This window comes from Eretmochelys imbricata, chromosome 4 (assembly GCF_965152235.1).
Source record: "Eretmochelys imbricata isolate rEreImb1 chromosome 4, rEreImb1.hap1, whole genome shotgun sequence".
Taxonomy (NCBI): domain Eukaryota; kingdom Metazoa; phylum Chordata; order Testudines; family Cheloniidae; genus Eretmochelys; species Eretmochelys imbricata.
In genome coordinates this window covers 57,024,676-57,051,577 of record NC_135575.1, presented here as the reverse complement: position 1 = coordinate 57,051,577, position 26,902 = coordinate 57,024,676, and the positions used below count along the sequence as shown (strand labels likewise).

General features: G+C 43.0%; 1 protein-coding gene across 11 annotated transcripts in view; it reads left to right on the top strand.

Moving 5' to 3' along the window:
• Window positions 1-26,512, top strand: part of LOC144264047 (uncharacterized) — a 34,272-nt gene extending 7,760 nt beyond the window's left edge. The window contains exons 2-10 of one of the 11 annotated variants that reach the window (XM_077815303.1): window positions 3,973-4,395; window positions 6,431-6,457; window positions 9,111-9,287; window positions 11,321-11,347; window positions 13,987-14,163; window positions 16,199-16,225; window positions 22,547-22,626; window positions 23,322-23,397; window positions 23,843-26,512. In XM_077815303.1, the coding sequence (XP_077671429.1) occupies window positions 3,973-4,395; window positions 6,431-6,457; window positions 9,111-9,287; window positions 11,321-11,347; window positions 13,987-14,163; window positions 16,199-16,225; window positions 22,547-22,626; window positions 23,322-23,396 (1,013 nt within the window). In that variant the 3' untranslated portion in view covers window position 23,397; window positions 23,843-26,512. Of the gene's footprint in view, window positions 1-3,969; window positions 4,396-6,430; window positions 6,458-9,110; window positions 9,288-11,320; window positions 11,348-13,986; window positions 14,164-16,198; window positions 16,226-22,546; window positions 22,627-23,321; window positions 23,398-23,842 lie in introns of all 11 variants that reach the window. The other 10 variants (XM_077815305.1, XM_077815306.1, XM_077815304.1 and 7 more) reach the window with 10 other exon arrangements.
• The last annotated feature ends 390 nt before the right edge of the window (window positions 26,513-26,902 follow it).

The window sequence follows — 26,902 nt, the reverse complement described above, 5'->3', positions numbered from 1 at the left end:
TCTCCTGGATATATAGCATAACTTTTAGGAAGGGATCTAGTCTTCATTTAAAGGAAAGGGATAGAAAATAAGACAGAAAATATAACGCCACTATATAAATCCATCTCAAAAAGGACATAGCAGAACTGAGAAAGGTTCAGAGAAGGGCAACAAAGATGACTGAAAGTATGGAATAGCTTAAGAGGAGAAACTAGAAAAATTAGGGCCGTTCAGCTTAGAAAAGAGACGACTAACGCAGGATATGGCAGAGGTCTATAAAATCATGAATGGTGTGGAAAAAGTGAAAAGAGAAGTGTCATTTACCCTTTCCCACAATACAAAAACCAGGGGTCACCTGATGAAATTAATAAGCAGGTTTAATACAAACAAGAGGAAGTACTTTTTCACATAACACACAATTAACCTGTGGAACCCATTACCATGTGTTGTTGAGATGGCCAAAAGTATAACTGGCTTCAAAAAAGAACTAGATAAGTTCATAGAAATAGATCCATCAATAGCTATAGGTCAAGATGGTCAAGGATGCAACCCCAGGCTTGGGAAGAACTTGGGAAGTGCTTCTGCAAGTTTCTTGAGCATTTGGTTGTTAAATTCGTTGGAACAGATTTCCACAGGAAACAAGCTTCTTCCAAAAGCTGCAAAGGCAATTAAATTGTAGATGGGGACACCTGGGTTCAGTCTGGGTTTTGTCTGAGAGAATCCATGTTAAAACAAGACAGCACAACAAAAACTAAATGACAACTGAAGCCAGTGAAACAATTTGATATCCTCCAGGGGAGGAATGCAACCAGAAACTAGCACTGTAACATCAAAGACTAGAAATGAGGATTTTAAAAAATAGTGGAGAAACTAATTAAAAAAACTCTAAAGTCTAAAATTAAACTAAAATCTGTAGACTCAGCATGGATGCCACTAAACATATTGTAACAAAGTCACAGAGGATATGCCCACTCCTAAACAATGAAAAAAGGAGGAGGAAGGCAAGGAAAAAGCCCAGTATGTTTAAGCTATCAATCTATGGTATTTGTATGACACTTATTCCCGTAGTATCTGAGCACCTCAGAATCTATTGGTTTTTTCTCACAATATTCCTGTGAGGTAGGGAAGTGCCATTACCCAGGGAGGTCAGGTAACTCCAGTGTCTGTCTTTAGGATATACAGTAAATGCTTGCTCTTTGAAAAAGCCTTTCCACCATAAGAAAGTGCTTGATCATAGTATATAAGTACATATGTGGGGAACAAATACTTGCTAATGGGATCTTCAGTGTAGCAGACAAAGGTATAATAAAATCTAATAACTGGAAGCCGAAGCTAGAAAAATTCAGATTGAAATAAGGTGTACATTTTTAGCAGTGAGTGTAATTTACCATTGGAACAATTTTGCAAAGGCTGTGGAGGATTCTCCAACACTGGCGATTTTTAAAATTAAGACTGGATGTTTTTTAAAAGTTATGTTTTAGTTCAAAAGGATTTTTGGTGGGAGCGGGGGGGGGGGATTTCTATGGCCTGTGTTACACAGGAGATCAGACTAGATCAGTGGTTCTCAAACTATTGTACTGGTGACCCCTTTCACATAGCAAGCCTCTGAGTGAGACCCACCCCCTTATAAATTAAAAACACTTCTTTATATATTAAACACCATTATAAATGCTGGAGCCCAAGCGGAGTTCGTGGTGGAGGCTGACAGCTCATGACCCCCCATGTAATAACCTCACGACCCCCTGAGGGGTCCTGACCCCCCAGTTTGAGAACCCCTGGACTAGATGATCACAGTGGTCCCTTCTGGCCTTAGAATCTATGAATAAGAATGCTCACGACACTAATCCCCTTATGTACTCTTAATCTGTCCCAAGCAGTTTTGACCCCAAAAGCGAGAAGAGTCAATGACTCCATTAAATCTATAAGGGCTTTGTTATGGCGATTGATTTCACGTGGTAGGCACTTAGCTTTTATACTGCTGCCTATCACCATAGTATCTAAGATAAAAAGTTCCCCAGTTCGGGGATGGGGATCTGAGCCCAGAGGTCCAGATCAAAGGTCTTTAGGCACTGATCTGCCTCTTTAGGTGCCTAAGTCATGTAAGCACCATAGCATATAGCTGGGTCTAGCAGCACTAGGGCACAATGCTCCTTGGAGACAGTAAGGCAGATTGGTTCCAGCTACAGCCTTCGAAAGGGGCTAGCATGTGCTTCTGCCTTTATCAATGCAGATCTGCTGGTTGTGGCAGAAGGTGGAAGAAGACATTGCCAAATACATTTTTTTCATATTTATAAGTAAAATACATGGGGACAGTTGAAGATAATCAATGACAAAACTCCTGTTGACTTTACTAGGAGCAGGATTTTACCCAAGGTAGACATTTAACTATTTCAAACATAGATTGATTTAATTTTTCATGCAGTGATGCCAGGTGAATCTTTCTCATCGCATTACTCACTATAGACAATGCTATAGATAAAATTGTATTTGATGTACATTATATATGAATTGTTTTACTTGTCTTCCTGTACAGTATCATTTATATTTGACTGCCATTTCAATAATAAAATATAATAATTTACCATGACATTCTTTTTCTACTTCTTTTCCCTCATTACATTTTGGGTTCTGTCTCTGTCTCTCTCTCTTTCAGTGTAATCCAGTGTTTGTTGTCCCTCTGGTTAACTTTTCCTTCCTTCTACTTATCTAAATTTCTCTCTTCTTTCATCCCCTTTCCGTTCTTCATAAAGAGGAGCCCCCTTGTGCATACACTGAATGAGGCAGAGGTCTTGTGGAAATAGTAATGTGTGATTAAAGTGTGTATAATGCTGCTTACATGCAAGAAAGATGAATTCAACCTGACTTCTGGTATTTCCTAACTTTTACAAGCTTGACTTTGCACCTTTAACATTCTTTTAACATAGATTTTTGTAGGTACTTTCCTATACTTTTAAAAGCACAAACAAACCTCAACAAAACTATCATGTGGAACAATACTGACCCTCCTATTTGTCATTAGCAGGATTGTAACCTTTAGGGCCACAGCATAGAACTCTAAAATACGAACTAATGGGATAACTGCTAGCAGTAATAGGTTGCTATCTGCTATGTGAACCAGGCAGTAGATGGGATCAGACATGCACTTTGCCAGTGGGTTTTGCAGTTATTTGCTAGACAGCAATGGAATGATGACATAAGGAAATCCTGGGTTGCAGTCCAGGTTCTGGAAGGGAGTGTGCTGCAGTGGTTACAGGCCTTTCTGCAGTTCTGTCTGTCCCTGTCCTTTAGCATGTATCCCACAGTTTGTCTCCTCCCCACCTTCATCTTATTCCCTACCCCTTCCCACAGCCCATCTCTGCTCTTCTGTTCTGACTTCTTCCCAGCCCAGCTCTGGCCCTTCAGGATTTGAGTCAGGCAGCTTTCACCTTTCCTGGGGGCCAGCAGGGGGAGTAGTGCCAGCACTGAGTAATGACAGACAGTCTCTCTGCTCTTAGTTTTGGCGTCTGGCACCACAGCAGCTCTCAGTGGGCAGGAGGAGCAAGTGCAGCGCAAATCCTGCTCAGTTCCTGTAGCCCTGGGCATTCAGTGCACGCTGCTGAATGTGTGCAAACTGAGATTTTTCAGAGGTTTATAACTTAGCCAGATTTAGGCAGATTTTCACAGCGAGGGCAAAAGGCACAATCCCAGTACCAGTGTGACTCTATTCAAATATCAAGTCTTTGCTCCAAAGCATAGGGGGCTAGCCCATGTAGGAGAAAAGGATGTAAGAATATTTTTCACAGGGGTAAAATGTTGCTTAAACGGGCAAACCACTTTAGCTGAAACTTTCCAAAAAACTCAGCCTGAATCATTAAAGTTGGGCAAAGTTATAAGCAGCTGAAACCAGAGTCTTCTAAGGAAAGTGTCTGATAGAGTTAATAAAAGGCACTGCTATCAGCCCCACCAGTGATAATTTTTTTTCTTTTAATATTATGAATGCACAAAATTTAGTAGTTATGATGGCAGTGGCAGAGAACATCACTGCGGTGACCGTCCCAGACACGACGGGGGTGACGACGGTGGCGCCCGTCACGGAGACGACCGTCCCAGACACGAGGGGGGAGACGACGGTGGCACCCGTCATGGAGTCGACCGTCCCAGACACGAGGGGGGAGACGACGGTGGCGCCCGTCACGGAGTCGACCGTCCCAGACACGAGGGGGGAGACGACGGTGGCGCCCGTCACGGAGACGACCGTCCCAGACACGATGGGGGAGACGACGGTGGCGCCCGTCATGGAGTCGACCATCCCAGACACAAGGGGGGAGACGACGGTGGCGCTCGTCACGGAGGCGACCGTCCCAGACACGACGGGGGAGACGACGGTGGCCATAGTGCATAAGGACAACAATTTAGTCAACCTGCCTTTGGGGCCAGGTCTGTTTTTTTTTAACTCATTATTTCCTTACAATGTTGAATCCGTTCTCCCCTCACTATGCACACTCTAGTCCTGTTAAGTCACTATTTTCTGCTCTTCCTGCCACTCCTGCAGTGATGGACTCTTGCAAATTTCCCCCTCAAATCAGATTTCTTCCTCAAAGTCACATTGCTTAGACAGAAAAGAACTAAGGGTTTTCTTTGCCCATTCATCCTTCCTAGTGCAATGAGATGGTACAAGGCTCCTTTTCTTAACTGCTGTTAAGACCTGCTGCTTAAATCACCATTCAAGAAGGTGCCGTGAAGGTGCCCTTACAATGCCTGCACTACAGTCTTAGAGATTCAGCAAAGATCTTGCTATCCCCAGTTTCAGAAAGTGCAGGGCTCAGTCCAGGTTTAAGCTAAGCAGTTCTTTGCGGCCTGATGCAGCTTCTGTTATATCAAGGTAATTTTGGCCAGAGTGTACTTGCTGGCCAAAGAGCCAATAATGCCTCAGTGATTTGATTTGAGGAAGTAACTGCAGTATTATAAACCTCATTGAGACATTGATTATACTCTCGTCACATCTTCAAGCTTTTCTTTGCAATCATCAATTTTAAAAATGAAAATGTAGACTCTAAGACAACACAGGATTTTAGTAATGAGCCCTCAGCCTGTGCCTCTTGTGTCTAGCCCTTAATCTGGCTCACAGAAGGCAGGAGGTAGCAGCAGAGGCAGCAGTACCCAACTGTCAGGGTAGGTGGAGGAGACAGGGGAGCTATGGAAAGCAGCTGGAGCTATTTGTGAGGAACAGATGGGTTACTGAGGGGAACTAAGGAGAGGAAGCAGGAGCTGTTGAGAGGGAGCAGGAATGATGGGGAGCAGAAACCACTGAGGACAGGAGATACGAAGTGAGCTCAGAGGGGATATGAGCTGCGGGAGGAGTAGGAGTTGCTGTGTGGGAAATGACCTAATGGGAGAACAGAATATGGGGGAATGGGGCTAATGTCACTGTGTAGTTACCCCCTCTCCCCCAGCTTCACTCCAATAACTCACAGACTCCATCCTTCCAATGAACTGTGATCCCTTGGTTATCCTTGGCTCTCAACAAAGCTGCTTCTGAGGTCCCCACAAGACCTCCCCCGTCTTCTGAGTGATGTAAGAAATAAAGTGCTGCCTCCCCAAACCTGCTCCTGCTGCTTTAGAGGGAATCTTGTAAGGGAAATCTGGTGTCAAACCAATGCCTTTCACAAGCACTAACGCCACAATTTGTATGGAAGTTTGTGCCTGTATGCAAACTATGTATATCTATGCAAATTAACTTAAGTAACAATTTACATAAAATCACAGAGCTTCACGAAGCTTGAGAGCTATACTCTTGTCATGGTAGGGCCTCAAAGCCAGAGTTAGATGGGTTTTTTGAGGTGTATTATTCTCCTCCAGCAGCTTTTAGAGCTGTTCTGCTTGCCCTGCAGATGGCTGCTGGATTTCCTTCCCCCATCCCAGCTGTCTGCTCTGTGCTTCTCACTGCACCATACCTGAGGCAGAGAGTGGAGTAACCAGAAGAAAGTCAGGAAGGAGAAGTGACATCAGGCCGCACCCTCGTGCTCCTCTCCACCTGAACCCACACTGTCAGGATCCACCTTACCTCATTAGTAACAGATTATTATTAATAGTTTTTTGTATTACAGTGGAGCTGAAGGCTACTGTCAGGATTGGGGCCTCATTGCACTAAGTGCTGTATGAACATGTAAGGAGAAACAGTCCCTGCCCCAGAGAGCTTATAGTCTAGACAAAAGAAAGATGTAGGGAAGGTGAAATGGGATGCAGCATACAAGCAAAATGCTCAGCGTGAATATAAGCACGCAGTAATTAATAGCTGGAAGGGAACTTACTAACTGTGACAGAGAAGTTGCATGTTATTATTTGGTTTTGGTAGCACCCACATCATGCTAGATGCTGTACAAGCACAAAAGAAAGCGAGGCCCCTGCCTCCAAAGAGCCTGTTTTTCCCCTCAAAATTAACTTTGTTGTTTTTTTTGTTTTTTTTCCATAGAGAAAGAACAGCAATTATCTGGACTAGGTATGTCAACAACTTTAATATGTATATTTCGACTTTCCAATAGGCTTCCCATGTCTTTCTCACTGCTGGGTTTCTTTTACCATTGCAAGTTTTGAAGAACAGGCATTAAGACTGGATGTTTTTTAAAAGTTATGTTTTAGTTCAAAAGGATTTTTGGCGGGAGCGGGGAGGATTTCTATGGCCTGTGTTACACAGGAGATCAGACTAGATCAGTGGTTCTCAAACTATTGTACTGGTGACCCCTTTCACATAGCAAGCCTCTGAGTGAGACCCACCCCCTTATAAATTAAAAACACTTCTTTATATATTAAACACCATTATAAATGCTGGAGCCCAAGCGGAGTTCGTGGTGGAGGCTGACAGCTCATGACCCCCCATGTAATAACCTCACGACCCCCTGAGGGGTCCTGACCCCCCAGTTTGAGAACCCCTGGACTAGATGATCACAGTGGTCCCTTCTGGCCTTAGAATCTATGAATAAGAATGCTCACGACACTAATCCCCTTATGTACTCTTAATCTGTCCCAAGCAGTTTTGACCCCAAAAGCGAGAAGAGTCAATGACTCCATTAAATCTATAAGGGCTTTGTTATGGCGATTGATTTCACGTGGTAGGCACTTAGCTTTTATACTGCTGCCTATCACCATAGTATCTAAGATAAAAAGTTCCCCAGTTCGGGGATGGGGATCTGAGCCCAGAGGTCCAGATCAAAGGTCTTTAGGCACTGATCTGCCTCTTTAGGTGCCTAAGTCATGTAAGCACCATAGCATATAGCTGGGTCTAGCAGCACTAGGGCACAATGCTCCTTGGAGACAGTAAGGCAGATTGGCTCCAGCTACAGCCTTCGAAAGGGGCTAGCATGTGCTTCTGCCTTTATCAATGCAGATCTGCTGGTTGTGGCAGAAGGTGGAAGAAGACATTGCCAAATACATTTTTTTCATATTTATAAGTAAAATACATGGGGACAGTTGAAGATAATCAATGACAAAACTCCTGTTGACTTTACTAGGGGCAGGATTTTACCCAAGGTAGACATTTAACTATTTCAAACATAATTTGATTCAAACATAATTGATTTAATTTTTCATGCAGTGATGCCAGGTGAATCTTTCTCATCGCATTACTCACTATAGACAATGCTATCGATAAAATTGTATTTGATGTACATTATATATGAATTGTTTTACTTGTCTTCCTGTACAGTATCATTTATATTTGACTGCCATTTCAATAATAAAATATAATAATTTACCATGACATTCTTTTTCTACTTCTTTTCCCTCATTACATTTTGGGTTCTGTCTCTGTCTCTCTCTCTTTCAGTATAATCCAGTGTTTGTTGTCCCTCTGGTTAACTTTTCCTTCCTTCTACTTATCTAAATTTCTCTCTTCTTTCATCCCCTTTCCGTTCTTCATAAAGAGGAGCCCCCTTGTGCATACACTGAATGAGGCAGAGGTCTTGTGGAAATAGTAATGTGTGATTAAAGTGTGTATAATGCTGCTTACATGCAAGAAAGATGAATTCAACCTGACTTCTGGTATTTCCTAACTTTTACAAGCTAGACTTTGCACCTTTAACATTCTTTTAACATAGATTTTTGTAGGTACTTTCCTATACTTTTAAAAGCACAAACAAACCTCAACAAAACTATCATGTGGAACAATACTGACTCTCCTATTTGTCATTAGCAGGATTGTAACCTTTAGGGCCACAGCATAGAACTCTAAAATACGAACTAATGGGATAACTGCTAGCAGTAATAGGTTGTTATCTGCTATGTGAACCAGCCACTAGATGGGATCAGACTTGCACTTTACCAGTGGGTTTTGCAGTTATTTGCTAGACAGCAATGGAATGATGACATAAGGAAATCCTGGGTTGCAGTCCAGGTTCTGGAAGGGAGTGTGCTGCAGTGGTTACAGGCCTTTCTGCAGTTCTGTCTGTCCCTGTCCTTTAGCATGTATCCCACAGTTTGTCTCCTCCCCACCTTCATCTTATTCCCTACCCCTTCCCACAGCCCATCTCTGCTCCTCTGTTCTGACTTCTTCCCAGCCCAGCTCTGGCCCTTCAGGATTTGAGCCAGGCAGCTTTCACCTTTCCTGGGGGCCAGCAGGGGGAGTAGTGCCAGCACTGAGTAATGACAGACAGTCTCTCTGCTCTTAGTTTTGGCGTCTGGCACCACAGCAGCTCTCAGTGGGCAGGAGAAGCAAGTGCAGCACAAATCCTGCTCAGTTCCTGTAGCCCTGGGCATTCAGTGCACGCTGCTGAATGTGTGCAAACTGAGATTTTTCAGAGGTTTATAACTTAGCCAGATTTAGGCAGATTTTCACAGCGAGGGCAAAAGGCACAATCCCAGTACCAGTGTGACTCTATTCAAATATCAAGTCTTTGCTCCAAAGCATAGGGGGCTAGCCCATGTAGGAGAAAAGGATGTAAGAATATTTTTCACAGGGGTAAAATGTTGCTTAAACGGGCAAACCACTTTAGCTGAAACTTTCCAAAAAACTCAGCCTGAATCATTAAAGTTGGGCAAAGTTATAAGCAGCTGAAACCAGAGTCTTCTAAGGAAAGTGTCTGATAGAGTTAATAAAAGGCACTGCTATCAGCCCCACCAGTGATAATTTTTTTCTTTTAATATTATGTATGCACAAGATTTAGGAGATGTGATGGCAGTGGAAGAGAACATCATTGAGGCGACCGTCCCAGACACGACGGAAAAGACGACGGTAGCGCCCGTCACGGAGGCGACCATCCCAGACACGACGGGGGAAACGACGATGGCCATAATGCATAAGGACAACAATTTAGTCAACCTGCCTTTGGGGCCAGGTCTTTTTTTTTAACTCATTATTTCCTTACAATGTTGAATCCGTTCTCCCCTCACTATGCACACTCTAGTCCTGTTAAGTCACTATTTTCTGCTCTTCCTGCCACTCCTGCAGTGATGGACTCTTGCAAATTTCCCCCTCAAATCAGATTTCTTCCTCAAAGTCACATTGCTTAGACAGAAAAGAACTAAGGGTTTTCTTTGCCCATTCATCCTTCCTAGTGCAATGAGATGGTACAAGGCTCCTTTTCTTAACTGCTGTTAAGACCTGCTGCTTAAATCACCATTCAAGAAGGTGCCGTGAAGGTGCCCTTACAATGCCTGCACTACAGTCTTAGAGATTCAGCAAAGATCTTGCTATCCCCAGTTTCAGAAAGTGCAGGGCTCAGTCCAGGTTTAAGCTAAGCAGTTCTTTGCGGCCTGATGCAGCTTCTGTTATATCAAGGTAATTTTGGCCAGAGTGTACTTGCTGGCCAAAGAGCTAATAATGCCTCAGTGATTTGATTTGAGGAAGTAACTGCAGTATTATAAACCTCATTGAGACATTGATTATACTCTCGTCACATCTTCAAGCTTTTCTTTGCAATCATCAATTTTAAAAATGAAAATATAGACTCTAAGACAACACAGGATTTTAGTAATGAGCCCTCAGCCTGTGCCTCTTGTGTCTAGCCCTTAATCTGGCTCACAGAAGGCAGGAGGTAGCAGCAGAGGCAGCAGTACCCAACTGTCAGGGTAGGTGGAGGAGACAGGGGAGCTATGGAAAGCAGCTGGAGCTATTTGTGAGGAACAGATGGGTTACTGAGGGGAACTAAGGAGAGGAAGCAGGAGCTGTTGAGAGGGAGCAGGAATGATGGGGAGCAGAAACCACTGAGGACAGGAGATATGAAGTGAGCTCAGAGGGGATATGAGCTGCGGGAAGAGTAGGAGTTGCTGTGTGGGAAATGACCTAACGGGAGAACAGAATATGGGGGAATGGGGCTAATGTCACTGTGTAGTTACCCCCTCTCCCCCAGCTTCACTCCAATAACTCACAGACTCCATCCTTCCAATGAACTGTGATCCCTTGGTAATCCTTGGCTCTCCACAAAGCTGCTTCTGAGGTCCCCACAAGACCTCCCCCGTTTTCTGAGTGATGTAAGAAATAAAGTGCTGCCTCCCCAAACCTGCTCCTGTTGCTTTAGAGGGAATCTTGTAAGGGAAATCTGGTGTCAAACCAATGCCTTTCACAAGCACTAACGCCACAATTTGTATGGAAGTTTGTGCCTGTATGCAAACTATGTATATCTATGCAAATTAACTTAAGTAACAATTTACATAAAATCACAGAGCTTCACGAAGCTTGAGAGCTATACTCTTGTCATGGTAGGGCCTCAAAGCCAGAGTTAGATGGGTTTTTTGAGGTGTATTATTCTCCTCCAGCAGCTTTTAGAGCTGTTCTGCTTGCCCTGCAGATGGCTGCTGGATTTCCTTCCCCCATCCCAGCTGTCTGCTCTGTGCTTCTCACTGCACCATACCTGAGGCAGAGAGTGGAGTAACCAGAAGAAAGTCAGGAAGGAGAAGTGACATCAGGCCGCACCCTCGTGCTCCTCTCCACCTGAACCCACACTGTCAGGATCCACCTTACCTCATTAGTAACAGATTATTATTAATAGTTTTTTGTATTACAGTGGAGCTGAAGGCTACTGTCAGGATTGGGGCCTCATTGCACTAAGTGCTGTATGAACATGTAAGGAGAAACAGTCCCTGCCCCAGAGAGCTTATAGTCTAGACAAAAGAAAGATGTAGGGAAGGTGAAATGGGATGCAGCATACAAGCAAAATGCTCAGCGTGAATATAAGCACGCAGTAATTAATAGCTGGAAGGGAACTTACTAACTGTGACAGAGAAGTTGCATGTTATTATTTGGTTTTGGTAGCACCCACATCATGCTAGATGCTGTACAAGCACAAAAGAAAGCGAGGCCCCTGCCTCCAAAGAGCCTGTTTTTCCCCTCAAAATTAACTTTGTTGTTTTTTTTGTTTTTTTTCCATAGAGAAAGAACAGCAATTATCTGGACTAGGTATGTCAACAACTTTAATATGTATATTTCGACTTTCCAATAGGCTTCCCATGTCTTTCTCACTGCTGGGTTTCTTTTACCATTGCAAGTTTTGAAGAACAGGCATTAAGACTGGATGTTTTTTAAAAGTTATGTTTTAGTTCAAAAGGATTTTTGGCGGGAGCGGGGAGGATTTCTATGGCCTGTGTTACACAGGAGATCAGACTAGATCAGTGGTTCTCAAACTATTGTACTGGTGACCCCTTTCACATAGCAAGCCTCTGAGTGAGACCCACCCCCTTATAAATTAAAAACACTTCTTTATATATTAAACACCATTATAAATGCTGGAGCCCAAGCGGAGTTCGTGGTGGAGGCTGACAGCTCATGACCCCCCATGTAATAACCTCACGACCCCCTGAGGGGTCCTGACCCCCCAGTTTGAGAACCCCTGGACTAGATGATCACAGTGGTCCCTTCTGGCCTTAGAATCTATGAATAAGAATGCTCACGACACTAATCCCCTTATGTACTCTTAATCTGTCCCAAGCAGTTTTGACCCCAAAAGCGAGAAGAGTCAATGACTCCATTAAATCTATAAGGGCTTTGTTATGGCGATTGATTTCACGTGGTAGGCACTTAGCTTTTATACTGCTGCCTATCACCATAGTATCTAAGATAAAAAGTTCCCCAGTTCGGGGATGGGGATCTGAGCCCAGAGGTCCAGATCAAAGGTCTTTAGGCACTGATCTGCCTCTTTAGGTGCCTAAGTCATGTAGGCACCATAGCATATAGCTGGGACTAGCAGCACTAGGGCACAATGCTCCTTGGAGACAGTAAGGCAGATTGGCTCCAGCTACAGCCTTCGAAAGGGGCTAGCATGTGCTTCTGCCTTTATCAATGCAGATCTGCTGGTTGTGGCAGAAGGTGGAAGAAGACATTGCCAAATACATTTTTTTCATATTTATAAGTAAAATACATGGGGACAGTTGAAGATAATCAATGACAAAACTCCTGTTGACTTTACTAGGGGCAGGATTTTACCCAAGGTAGACATTTAACTATTTCAAACATAGATTGATTTAATTTTTCATGCAGTGATGCCAGGTGAATCTTTCTCATCGCATTACTCACTATAGACAATGCTATAGATAAAATTGTATTTGATGTACATTATATATGAATTGTTTTACTTGTCTTCCTGTACAGTATCATTTATATTTGACTGCCATTTCAATAATAAAATATAATAATTTACCATGACATTCTTTTTCTACTTCTTTTCCCTCATTACATTTTGGGTTCTGTCTCTGTTTCTCTCTCTTTCAGTGTAATCCAGTGTTTGTTGTCCCTCTGGTTAACTTTTCCTTCCTTCTACTTATCTAAATTTCTCTCTTCTTTCATCCCCTTTCCGTTCTTCATAAAGAGGAGCCCCCTTGTGCATACACTGAATGAGGCAGAGGTCTTGTGGAAATAGTAATGTGTGATTAAAGTGTGTATAATGCTGCTTACATGCAAGAAAGATGAATTCAACCTGACTTCTGGTATTTCCTAACTTTTACAAGCTAGACTTTGCACCTTTAACATTCTTTTAACATAGATTTTTGTAGGTACTTTCCTATACTTTTAAAAGCACAAACAAACCTCAACAAAACTATCATGTGGAACAATACTGACTCTCCTATTTGTCATTAGCAGGATTGTAACCTTTAGGGCCACAGCATAGAACTCTAAAATACGAACTAATGGGATAACTGCTAGCAGTAATAGGTTGTTATCTGCTATGTGAACCAGCCACTAGATGGGATCAGACTTGCACTTTACCAGTGGGTTTTGCAGTTATTTGCTAGACAACAATGGAATGATGACATAAGGAAATCCTGGGTTGCAGTCCAGGTTCTGGAAGGGAGTGTGCTGCAGTGGTTACAGGCCTTTCTGCAGTTCTGTCTGTCCCTGTCCTTTAGCATGTATCCCACAGTTTGTCTCCTCCCCACCTTCATCTTATTCCCTACCCCTTCCCACAGCCCATCTCTGCTCCTCTGTTCTGACTTCTTCCCAGCCCAGCTCTGGCCCTTCAGGATTTGAGTCAGGCAGCTTTCACCTTTCCTGGGGGCCAGCAGGGGGAGTAGTGCCAGCACTGAGTAATGACAGACAGTCTCTCTGCTCTTAGTTTTGGCGTCTGGCACCACAGCAGCTCTCAGTGGGCAGGAGAAGCAAGTGCAGCGCAAATCCTGCTCAGTTCCTGTAGCCCTGGGTATTCAGTGCACGCTGCTGAATGTGTGCAAACTGAGATTTTTCAGAGGTTTATAACTTAGCCAGATTTAGGCAGATTTTCACAGCGAGGGCAAAAGGCACAATCCCAGTACCAGTGTGACTCTATTCAAATATCAAGTCTTTGCTCCAAAGCATAGGGGGCTATCCCATGTAGGAGAAAAGGATGTAAGAATATTTTTCACAGGGGTAAAATGTTGCTTAAACGGGCAAACCACTTTAGCTGAAACTTTCCAAAAAACTCAGCCTGAATCATTAAAGTTGGGCAAAGTTATAAGCAGCTGAAACCAGAGTCTTCTAAGGAAAGTGTCTGATAGAGTTAATAAAAGGCACTGCTATCAGCCCCACCAGTGATAACTTTTTTTCTTTTAATATTATGTATGCACAAGATTTAGGAGATGTGATGGCAGTGGAAGAGAACATCATTGAGGCGACCGTCCCAGACACGACGGAAAAGACGACGGTAGCGCCCGTCACGGAGGCGACCATCCCAGACACGACGGGGGAGACGACGGTGGCCATAGTGCATAAGGACAACAATTTAGTCAACCTGCCTTTGGGGCCAGGTCTGTTTTTTTTTAACTCATTATTTCCTTACAATGTTGAATCCGTTCTCCCCTCACTATGCACACTCTAGTCCTGTTAAGTCACTATTTTCTGCTCTTCCTGCCACTCCTGCAGTGATGGACTCTTGCAAATTTCCCCCTCAAATCAGATTTCTTCCTCAAAGTCACATTGCTTAGACAGAAAAGAACTAAGGGTTTTCTTTGCCCATTCATCCTTCCTAGTGCAATGAGATGGTACAAGGCTCCTTTTCTTAACTGCTGTTAAGACCTGCTGCTTAAATCACCATTCAAGAAGGTGCCGTGAAGGTGCCCTTACAATGCCTGCACTACAGTCTTAGAGATTCAGCAAAGATCTTGCTATCCCCAGTTTCAGAAAGTGCAGGGCTCAGTCCAGGTTTAAGCTAAGCAGTTCTTTGCGGCCTGATGCAGCTTCTGTTATATCAAGGTAATTTTGGCCAGAGTGTACTTGCTGGCCAAAGAGCCAATAATGCCTCAGTGATTTGATTTGAGGAAGTAACTGCAGTATTATAAACCTCATTGAGACATTGATTATACTCTCGTCACATCTTCAAGCTTTTCTTTGCAATCATCAATTTTAAAAATGAAAATGTAGACTCTAAGACAACACAGGATTTTAGTAATGAGCCCTCAGCCTGTGCCTCTTGTGTCTAGCCCTTAATCTGGCTCACAGAAGGCAGGAGGTAGCAGCAGAGGCAGCAGTACCCAACTGTCAGGGTAGGTGGAGGAGACAGGGGAGCTATGGAAAGCAGCTGGAGCTATTTGTGAGGAACAGATGGGTTACTGAGGGGAACTAAGGAGAGGAAGCAGGAGCTGTTGAGAGGGAGCAGGAATGATGGGGAGCAGAAACCACTGAGGACAGGAGATATGAAGTGAGCTCAGAGGGGATATGAGCTGCGGGAAGAGTAGGAGTTGCTGTGTGGGAAATGACCTAACGGGAGAACAGAATATGGGGGAATGGGGCTAATGTCACTGTGTAGTTACCCCCTCTCCCCCAGCTTCACTCCAATAACTCACAGACTCCATCCTTCCAATGAACTGTGATCCCTTGGTAATCCTTGGCTCTCCACAAAGCTGCTTCTGAGGTCCCCACAAGACCTCCCCCGTTTTCTGAGTGATGTAAGAAATAAAGTGCTGCCTCCCCAAACCTGCTCCTGTTGCTTTAGAGGGAATCTTGTAAGGGAAATCTGGTGTCAAACCAATGCCTTTCACAAGCACTAACGCCACAATTTGTATGGAAGTTTGTGCCTGTATGCAAGCTATGTATATCTATGCAAATTAACTTAAGTAACAATTTACATAAAATCACAGAGCTTCACGAAGCTTGAGAGCTATGCTCTTGTCATGGTAGGGCCTCAAAGCCAGAGTTAGATGGGTTTTTTGAGGTGTATTATTCTCCTCCAGCAGCTTTTAGAGCTGTTCTGCTTGCCCTGCAGATGGCTGCTGGATTTCCTTCCCCCATCCCAGCTGTCTGCTCTGTGCTTCTCACTGCACCATACCTGAGGCAGAGAGTGGAGTAACCAGAAGAAAGTCAGGAAGGAGAAGTGACATCAGGCCGCACCCTCGTGCTCCTCTCCACCTGAACCCACACTGTCAGGATCCACCTTACCTCATTAGTAACAGATTATTATTAATAGTTTTTTGTATTACAGTGGAGCTGAAGGCTACTGTCAGGATTGGGGCCTCATTGCACTAAGTGCTGTATGAACATGTAAGGAGAAACAGTCCCTGCCCCAGAGAGCTTATAGTCTAGACAAAAGAAAGATGTAGGGAAGGTGAAATGGGATGCAGCATACAAGCAAAATGCTCAGCGTGAATATAAGCACGCAGTAATTAATAGCTGGAAGGGAACTTACTAACTGTGACAGAGAAGTTGCATGTTATTATTTGTTTCTGGTAGCACCCACATCATGCTAGATGCTGTACAAGCACAAAAGAAAGCGAGGCCCCTGCCTCCAAAGAGCCTGTTTTTCCCCTCAAAATTAACTTTGATGTTTTTTTTGTTTTTTTTCCATAGAGAAAGAACAGCAATTATCTGGACTAGGTATGTCAACAACTTTAATATGTATATTTCGACTTTCCAATAGGCTTCCCATGTCTTTCTCACTGCTGGGTTTCTTTTACTATTGCAAGTTTTGAAGAACAGACATTAAGACTGGATGTTTTTTAAAAGTTATGTTTTAGTTCAAACGGATTTTTGGCGGGAGCGGGGAGGATTTCTATGGCCTGTGTTACACAGGAGATCAGACTAGATCAGTAGTTCTCAAACTATTGTACTGGTGTCCCCTTTCACATAGTAAGCCTCTGAGTGAGACCCACCCCCTTATAAATTAAAAACACTTCTTTATATATTAAACACCATTATAAATGCTGGAGCCAAAGCAGAGTTCGTGGTGGAGGCTGACAGTTCATGATCCCCCATGTAATAACCTCACGACCCCCTGAGGGGTCCTGACCCCCCAGTTTGAGAACCCCTGGACTAGATGATCACAGTGGTCCCTTCTGGCCTTAGAATCTATGAATAAGAATGCTCACGACCTTAATCCCCTTATGTACTCTTAATCTGTCCCAAGCAGTTTTGACCCCAAAAGCGAGAAGTGTCTATGACTCCATGAAATCTATAGGGGCTTTGTTATGGCGATTGATTTCACGTGGTAGGCACTTAGTTTTTATACTGCTGCCTATCACCATAGTATCTAAGATAAAAAGTTCCCCAGTTCAGGGATGGGGATCTGAGCCCAGAGGTCCAGATCAAAGGTCTTTAGGCACTGATCTGCCTCTTTAGGTGCCTAAGTCATTTACCATTGCAAGTTTTGAAGAATAGACATTATATTGCATGCCCAGAATGGCCTGAAAAGAACTGCATCTATAAAGGAAATTTTAGAGGACTTTTTCTTTAAGTGCAAACCTTAATATTATTGTTGTATATTCATCTGACTAATAATAATGCATTGTGCTATATTAGTAGTTAGTATCCACTGAAGTACTATTGATTTATTTTTATTTTAATAATAACTTCAGTATCTTTTTTTTCTCACTGACTACCCTAATTCCAATTACTCCTTGTATGCCAAGACTGGGGTTCAGTATGGGAGAGTGTGGTGAGTGGCTAGGAGAGACAAAACAAAGGAAAATGTTACTATTACTTTTCAAACATACTTTTTGGTTTTGTGACTAGCTATAGTTATTAGTGTAAAAAGAAAAGGAGGTCTTATGGCACCTTAGAGACTAACCAATTTATCTGAGCATAAGCTTTCGTGAGCTACAGCTCACTTCATTGGATGGCTCACGAAAGCTTATGCTCAAATAAATTGGTTAGTCTCTAAGGTGCCACAAGTACTCTTTTCCTTTTTGCGAATACAGACTAACAAGGCTGCTCCTCAGAAACCACTTATTAGTGTGTTTTTCCCCTACTATGTGATGTTTTCTCATTTAACTCCTTAAACAGAACTTTTTGCTGAGGTTTTACAGTACTCAGATGCCTTAAGCAAAGGTTCATAAGCTTTTTTCATAGTGTGGACCACCTTTTAACAGAGGAATTGTTTCATGGAACCTCTCCCCTCCACAATTACATAACATCTCTGTGGCTACGACAGCAGTTGCTTCTACAGAAATTAAACAAGGGTTTTATGTATTGTAGTTGTCTTATCATAGAATCATAGAATATCAGGGTTAGAAAGGACCTCAGGAGCTCATATAGTCCAACCCCCTGCTCAAAGCAGGGCCAATCCCCAACTAAATCATCCCAGCCAGGGCTTTGTCATGCCTGGCCTTAAAAACTTCTAAGGAAGGAGATTCCACCACCTCCCCGGGTAACGCATTCCAGTGTTTCACCACCCTCCTAGTGAAAAAGTTTTTCCTAATATCCAACCTAAACCTCCCCCACTGCAACTTGAGACCATTACTCCTCGTTCTGTCATCCGCTACCATTGAGAACAGTCTAGTTCCATCTTCTTTGGAACCCTCTTTCAGGTAGTTGAAAGCAGCTATCAAATCCCCCCTCATTCTTCTCTTCCTCAGACTAAACAATCCCAGTTCCCTCAGCCTGTTCTCGTAAGTCATGTATTCCAGTCCCCTAATTATTTTTGTTGCCCTCCGCTGGACGTTTTCCAATTTTTCCACATCCTTCTTGTAGTGTGGGGCCCAAAACTGAACACAGTACTCCAATGAGGCCTCACCAATGTCGAATAGAGGGGAATGATCACGTCCCTCGATCTGCTGGCAATGCCCCTACTTATACAGCCCAAAGTGCCGTTAGCCTTCTTGGCAACAGGGGCACACTGTTGACTCATATTCAGCTTCTCGTCCACTGTAACCCCTAGGTCCTTTTTCGCAGAACTGCTGCCTAGCCATTCGGTCCCTAGTCTGTAGCGGTGCATGGGATTCTTCCATCCTAAGTGCAGGACTCTGGCTGAAGCGAGGAAGAGGAGCCAACAATATGAGACTAGCCAGCTCTCTCTATGGTCCAAGAGTAGGGAATCTCTGCCTTGAATTGTAAACCTTCTGTAAGTGGTTACATTCAGGAATTTATTGAAAAGACAAACACTCAGTCAAAATTATACCATTTAATTACAGGACCTGAATTATTGGCTTTTAAAGAAACATCTATTCTGATGGATTTGGGGGGGTCAGATCCCATGAGGTGGTGCTAAGCACCTTCCACTCCCAGCACTTCACAAGGGGGATAAATACCCTGAGGGAGTTATTTAAGTTAAGGGCCAATGTTGACACAAAAACAAATGGTTATAAACTGGCCATCAATAAGTTTAAGTTTGAAATTAGATGAAGGTTTCTAACTATCAGAGGAGTGAAGTTCTGGAACAGCCTTCCAAGGGGAGCAGTGGGGGAGAAAAACCTAACTGGCTTCGAGACTGAGTTTGATAAATTTGTAGAGGGGATCCTGTGATGAGACTGCCTACAATGGTATGTAGCCTGTCTATGACTGCTAGCAGCAAATATACCCAACGGCTGATGACGAGGCACTAGATTGGGAGGGATCTAAGTTACTACAGAGAATTCTTTCCCAGGTGTTTGGCCACTGGGTCTTGCCAAAATGCTCAGGGTCCAACTGACCAGCATATCTGGGGTTGGGAAGAAATTTTCCCTTGGGTCAGATTGGCAGAAACCCTGTTTTGTTTTGTTTGCTTTTGGGTTTTGTTGTTTTTGCCATCTTCTGCAGCATGGGGCATGGGCCACTTGCAGATTTAAACTAGTGTAAGTGATGGCGTCTCTGTAACTTTAAGTCTTTAAGTGACATTCTAGCTGTCACCTACAACCCCCAACTAAAACCTCTCCAGCGCATCATCAAGGATCTACATCATATCCTGAAGGATGATCCCTCACTCTCACAGACCTTGGGGGACAGGCCAGTCCTCGCTTACAGACAGCCCACCACCCTGAAGCAAATACTCACCAGCAACCACACACCACACCACAAAAAAACCAACACAGGAACCAAACCCTGCAACAAACCCCGGTGCCAACTCTATCCAAATATCTATTCAAGGGACACCATCATAGGACCTAACCACATCAGCCACACCATCAGGGGCTTGTTCACCTGCACATCTACCAATGTGATATGTGCCAACAATGCCCCTCTGCAATGTACATTGCCCAAACCAGACAGTCTCTATGCAAAAGAATAAATGGACACAAATCTGACATCAGGAATCATAACATTCAAAAACCAGTAGGAGAACACTTCCATCTCCCTGGTCACTCAATAACAGACCTAAAAGTGGCAATTCTTCAACAACAAAACTTCAAAAACAGACTCCAACGTGAAAACTGGAATTGCAGAACTGGAATTAATTTGCAAACTAGATACCATCAGATTAGGCCTGAATAAAGACTGGGAGTGATTGGGTCATTATAAAACCTAAACCTAATTTCCCCAATACTAATTTTCCCCTACTGTTATTCACACCTTCTTGTCAACTGTCTGAAATGGGCCACTCTCATTACCACTTCAAAAGTTATTTTTCTTCCCTTGGTATCCTGCTGTCAATTGAATTGTCTCATTAGACTAACCTCACACTTGGTAAGGCAATTCACATCTTTTCATGTATTTATACCTGCTGCTGTATTTTCCACTGTATGCATCTGATGAAGTGGGTTCTAGTCCACGAAAGCTTATGCCCAAATAAATTTGTTAGTCTCTGAGGTGCCACAAGGACTCCTCGTTGTTTTTGCTGACAGACTAACACGGCTACCACTCTGAAACCTTTATTTTTAACCAGTTCACCTCAACTTTATGACACCCTGTTTTTTCTATGGATGGAAGAGCCACGCTGTGGCTACTAAATGGCTTCACCTTGGGTCATGTATCTCATCTATCTTCTGAAAACAATGTGAAAATGAAAGTAAATCTGAAAGAAAAAATGGAATGAAACAAATTGCAGGAAGTTAATGCTTGAAATCCTGCAAAAGGCATGTACTGGTAAGGCTACCTTGCTCTAAAATGGGGTGGGCAATCTATGGCACATGTGCCAAACATGGCACGCAAGCCAATTTTTAATGGCACGCTTCTGTCTGCTGGACCTGGGCAGACAGCAGCATGCCACTAAAAATCTTGCCCGGCCCGGCCTGCTTTTTTCCGCCTCCCGCCCACCACTCTCTCCTTGCAGGGCAGGCAAGCTTCCCCCTCCTCCCACCTCTTCCCCCAGTGTGCTGGGTTCCTGCCCCTCCTTCTCTCCCTCCCTGGGGCCGATCAGCTGATGGCCCTTGCTATGGAGGGGGAGAGGGAAAAGCGGGGCAGAGGTAAAAGTGGAGCCGCAGCGTGCTCTCTGCTCCAGGGACCTTGGGGAAAGGGGTGGAATCAGGGCATATCCCCTCCAGCCGCCTGCCATGAACTGCTCAGGGCAGGAGGCTGGGAGCACCCCCACGACCCCAGCCCTCTGCCCTGACCCCTTCACCCTCCTCACACACACCCAGCCCTCTGCCCTGACCCTTGAACCCTCCTCACACACACCCAGCCCTCTGCCTTCACCCCTGCACCCCCCCACACCCCAACCCTGTGCCCTGACACCTGCACCCCCCCCACAACCCCAGCCCTGAGTCCGGCACCCCACACACATACCCAGCCCCCACACACCTCATGCCCTGACTCTTGCACCCCCCACCACCCCACCCCCACCCTGAGCACCAAACGGGAGCTCCTGCACACACACACACCCTCATTCCCACCTGCACCCCTTGCACCAAATGGGAGCTACCCAAACTTCCTGCCCCAACCCTGAGCCCCCTCCCTCATTCTAGCTCCTGGCCAGACCCTGCACCCCAACCTCCAGCCTGCTCCTTCACCCCAGCCCTGTTCTCAGCACACTCCCACCCTCATCTCAGTGCAGAGAGAGGAAGAGAATGGCTAGAACCAGGGAGAAGTTAGGTACCTACTCTGTGTGGACAGGGCTGGGACCCCAAACCAGCAGTGGGCTGAGCAGGGCTGGCAGCCAGGACCCTGGCTGGCAGGAGCCGGCAAACAGAACCCCAGACTGACACTGCCAGTCTGGGATCCCGGCCGCCGCCCCCACTCAGCCCACTGCTGGTCTGGGGTTCTGGCTGCCTGCCTGCCTGCCCCTTGCCAGCTGGGGTCCGGGCTGCGGGCCCTGCTCAGCCCGCTGCTGGCCTAGGTGAACGGAACCCCAGGCCGGCAACAGGCTGAGTGGGCCGGCAGCGTAAGATCAGCATTTTAATTTAATTTTAAATGAAGCTTCTTAAACATTTTGAAAACCTTGTTTACATACAACAATAGTTTAGTATATAATATATAGACTTATAGAGAGAGACCTTCTAAAAAATGTTAAAATGTATTATTAGCACGCGAAACCTTAAATTAAACTGAATAAATGAAGACTCGGCACACCACTTCTAAAAGACCCCTGCTCTAAAAGGAGTCTAGCCATGTCACAAGATTGGGTTCATAGACTTCTAATAAAACTGCACAAATCATTTGTATTCCAAACATTTTCCAAGGGCAGGTCAAAAAGTTTGGATCCCATTGAGTGTCTTCATATAAAACATAGACCTATTGTTTGGGAAAATGTTTCTAAACTTAGTGCTGTCCTTCATGAAGTTCAACAGACACTTAGGGGAGGTTAGGGGTTAGTTGTCCTGAGCTGATTTGCTAAGGTTTAGGTTATGTCACATTGTCCAGAAAAAGGCAGTCATAGCCACCATGTATGGTTCATTTTTGTGCTCATCAAGATTTTTTTTTTAATTTTGAAGTTTCATTTTTGAAGATCGAGATTTCACTGTATTATATAACTGTTATCTCTTGTGCCATTATATCCTGCCAAAGGATGTACTTGTTTGTTCCCTTTATTGATGACTCACAGTAACTAATGCTATTTGTTTGCTTATTCAGTGATAGGACTCAGCATTTCCTTTGGGATCCTCCTTATTTGTAGTGTCATTATTTATTTCTGTATATGGAAAAAGTCAAGAGTAAGTGTAAACTTTTTTATATTTATTATTCTTATATTTTTGTAATTATATTATTATTTTTAAATTTCTTCAGTGATCTCTCAGATTTGCACTGATCGTTTAATGAGGTTTCACCCACTGTTAGATCTCCCCGTGAGATTCTGCCAGTGGATGACATCCTTAATCCTTTTAGGATATACATATTTTCCTGATACCTGGATTATACTCCAGTCCTGGCCAATGCCAGCCACTTCTGGAGTAATGATGGTCCCTGCTTTGCAATGCTATCTCTTTCTGAGATACTTTTCTGTCACCAGGAGGTTCAGCACCAGCAGATGACAGTCCATCTGAAAATGTCACTGACCCTAAGAGAACATAGCCTATCCAGTTTAGATTGTGCTCTTTAGTTCTCTGAGGACTATAGGCAAGATGCATGGAAAGTTAATAATATGTTGGCACATTAACATTTCAAGCCATCTATCTGTAACCTTAATATTAAAAAATAAATTAATGCTTACTGAAATGTTAAAGCGTGAACAGTTTTAACATGCAATGATATGATTGAAACTGATCGGTATGAGGAAAATAGATTACAGAGATTAAAAGTAAGACCAGCAGATCTTTTATTATTATTTATTATTATAATATTTCCATTTGGTTTCTACAGCTTGAATGTGTACAGCAGTGATGTTAACATATTTCTATTTCCTGTACAGAAAAGCTCATTTGACTTGAACTCAGTAGAAGTAACTATTCCCTTAAATCCCATTGAAACAAAAGAACCAAGCTAAGGTAGAGTGTCCTTGGTTTTGTTCTGTTCTTTTGAATGGCCATTAAAATGGAGGGTGTAGGAGAGTACTCTTTATGATTGAGCATATATAATCTACTTGCGGCTTTACTCGGACTCTGTGAACCTACACACTAGAGCTGTGTGCTTCACAGGAATCCATGCCAACATTTTCTTCAGTTTCAACCAATATATAGTTTCACACCCCAAAAGTATCATTATGAAAAAAACCCTCAATCTCCAAACAAGACTCATGCAAAGCCATTTGCTACAGCATTAAAACCATGCAATACCATGGCCTGTGGGACTCAGCTTCACTTCTGAACCATGATTTCTGGTCCTTATTTTGTATTTGACTATATTATACACTATAGTGGGGTGTGTTAACCATCTTATTCTTAATTCATGTGAATTTTTACTGTTTCCTGTTTTTCTTTGTATCATTTTCAGGTGGGCAGAAGAAATGAAAGCACTCTCACTTAATAGCCATTCAAGAACATCTCACAAAAAGAACTAATATGGCTGAATATTCAGAGAGATTAAAATGGATTGGAAAAATTCAAAGAAATCTACTTAATCACAGAAAATGGCACTCTCAGTAGTGTAAACTTCTTTTTAAATGGCACATTTTGGTGTGTTCCTGAATCTAGTCACAGTAATAAGCAGATGTTCATTGGTGCTGGCTGCTACAAATCTTTATTCATTGCCTGTTCCTTTTTGGTTGTGGAAAAAAGCTCACCTTACTTTAATATAGTTCTCTAAGGGCCAAATTCCATCATTTAGGTACAAATCTGCACCAGCATATGAGGAACGGGGGGAGGCATAATCCCTCTCCCAGTTCTCTAGCATGCAGAAGAAGCATGCCATGACCCTTCTCTTCCTGCCCCTGCCTGCTTCCTTTAGGGGATTCGTGGCCCTGTGGGTGCACAGCAGGAGGGAGACACAGAGGGGGGCAGTCCTTATGCTTCCCTGAGTATAGGAACTGGGGTCTTTCTGGGCCCTTATGTGGAGCCCCTAAGGAGTGCGGAGAAAACTCCTTATGCCCCCTGCTCCCACCGATTCATCTGCCCAAAAGCCTCTGACAATCTAGTCCCTAATTATTTGTACATAGCTTGTTTTTTAATAAATGACCTAAGTAAAAGTGAGTCTCAGCACAATGTATTGCTATTAAATGCAAAAATGATGCTGATGTACTGCTAAGATTGAAATGTTATGCTCACTGAAATCAGAAAATGTAAAGTTAAGGGACCAGAGCCTCAGCTGGTGCAAACTGACATAGCTTCCTTGGCTTCATTGGAGCCATACTGATTAACACCAGCTGAAGATCTGGCCCCAGGTTTCCAGAGACACTTTTGCACAATAGGGATTTTTATCATCTAATCATAACACTTATATATGCAATAACACAAAACATTATATTTGTTCATCAAGTGTTATAAAATAATGTGTAGTTTTAACATGGAAGCCTACGATTCTGTATACCATGTTTACAGTTTTACAAACACAATGTAAGAAAACAATGCAGCTTATTTCCGTGGTATGAAGTTATTTGCTAACTAGTGTTACTGCAATCAGGGTTGTATGATCCTAGACGGAAAAACCCTTTTGTAATATATAGGCCTGTCTGCTTTTCCTCTCACACCAGTATAAATCAAGAATTTCTTCACCAGAGCTAATGAAGATACACCTGTGCAAAAACTAGTATAAATGCATAATCAGACCACTAAATGTGCAAGCTTTAAATTGGAGACTCTTTAGAGTAGAAATTGTGGTTTTCTTTTATCTCATTCAGCCCCTGTGCTTAACAATAACTATAATCAATAAAAAGGTGACAGTTAAGGTTGGGAATCTTGCATTTCCTGAATTTCATAGTACAGTCTAAGGGCCCTGTTCCACTACTCTACTCTGAGTGGGTAGCACTTATTTACTTACTGATGTCAATGGAACAACTCATGTGAGTTAAGTACTATGCAATGTGAGTGCAGAATCCAGCACTTAGTAGTCGCATACTTAAGTCTCAGTATACTATGTAAAGTTGGCATATTAATAAAGTGGCAAGGTGAGGCAGCATGACCCAGTGGGTATGATACTAACCCAGCATTTGGGAGACCTGGATTCAATTCCTTGTTCTACCACAGACTTCCTGTGTGGCCTATAGTCAAGCTACAGTTTAATCTCTCTAGGCCTCAGTTCCCGGTATGTAAAACAGGAGTAATAGCAATTCCTTACCTTACAAGGATGTTGTGAGGATAAATACATTAAAGATTGAGGTGCTCAGGTAACAGGTGCTTTTGCAAGTACCTTATCCAGAAAATCTAATCATAGGTTTTGGCCTGTTTCCAAATCTGCTCAGGCATGATATCTTCCCTCTTAATAATAATACGGAATTGAGTTATATTAGCCTTCAACCAGTAATCAACATTCTATGAGGATGCAAAATCTTAAGTATAGAAGTTCCTTGCATGAGGGGAAGAGAAGATGAAAGATAGTTCAGCACCATTAAGGGAAAAGGGAATTTGCCATTGACTTCAGTGGATCCGGATAAGACTGATCACACAGAAAGGTAATTGAAAATGCTGGCCACTTTTTTTCCTATGTGCTTAACAAATGAGAGCTAAAATCTTGCTTTTGTGTACACATGATCTGAGTTAAGGATGAGCTCATTACAAGAATTCTGTTTCATTCCAGTCTTGCTAAAAACTGCAATTATAATTATATTTTCATTTCCACAAAAAGAATAATAAACTCTGAATTTTGGAAGAGCAATCTATAATTTTGTTTTGCTTGATATAGACATAGTCTGCAGATTTCAGGGTATTTTGTTAAAGAAATGTCATAGTTAATTTGGATTAATTGAAAGTTAAGCATATGCTTAAATGCTTTACTACATTTTATTGCCCTGTATGGTTCTATAGTGCTGGTTGAATGTTGCAGAAGCAGGCTCAAAGATATTTGTTCATGCGCCAGCAGTTCAGGTCAGCCATATTTATGTTCTTTTTTTATTTGCTGTTCATTAATACTTGTGTGAGTGCTATTTTCCTTTTCCAAATGTTTGTGGAATGGCTGTATTTGTGTGAACAATATTATTTGTGTTCTAACAGGAGTATTTGTTATTCAGTATTTGGTGTCCACCATTTGTTACTGTCCTATTTAAAATGTTTGTCAGCCAATGAGCAATCAGAAACAATACTATGTGACTTATGTGATCAATTCCACACTATGAGTAATGAATACCAAATAGTGAACAACTCAGAAGTCGAAAATGGTTTGTCCTACCTATCTAGTTCATGTTTACATTCCAGTATAACATGTACATTAGGAGAAATCTATATCAGTGAATGTGGATTTAGTGGTGTATTGTGCTATGGCTGCACTGTCAAAAAGGTACAAAGCACTTTCCCTATACCTTTTAATCAGAGTAGCAATCTATGATAGGCCTGTCTCAGCAGTGTCAAGGAATATTTTCATTATCTCCTTACAGTCAATGGACAAATATTGCACATTTATGTT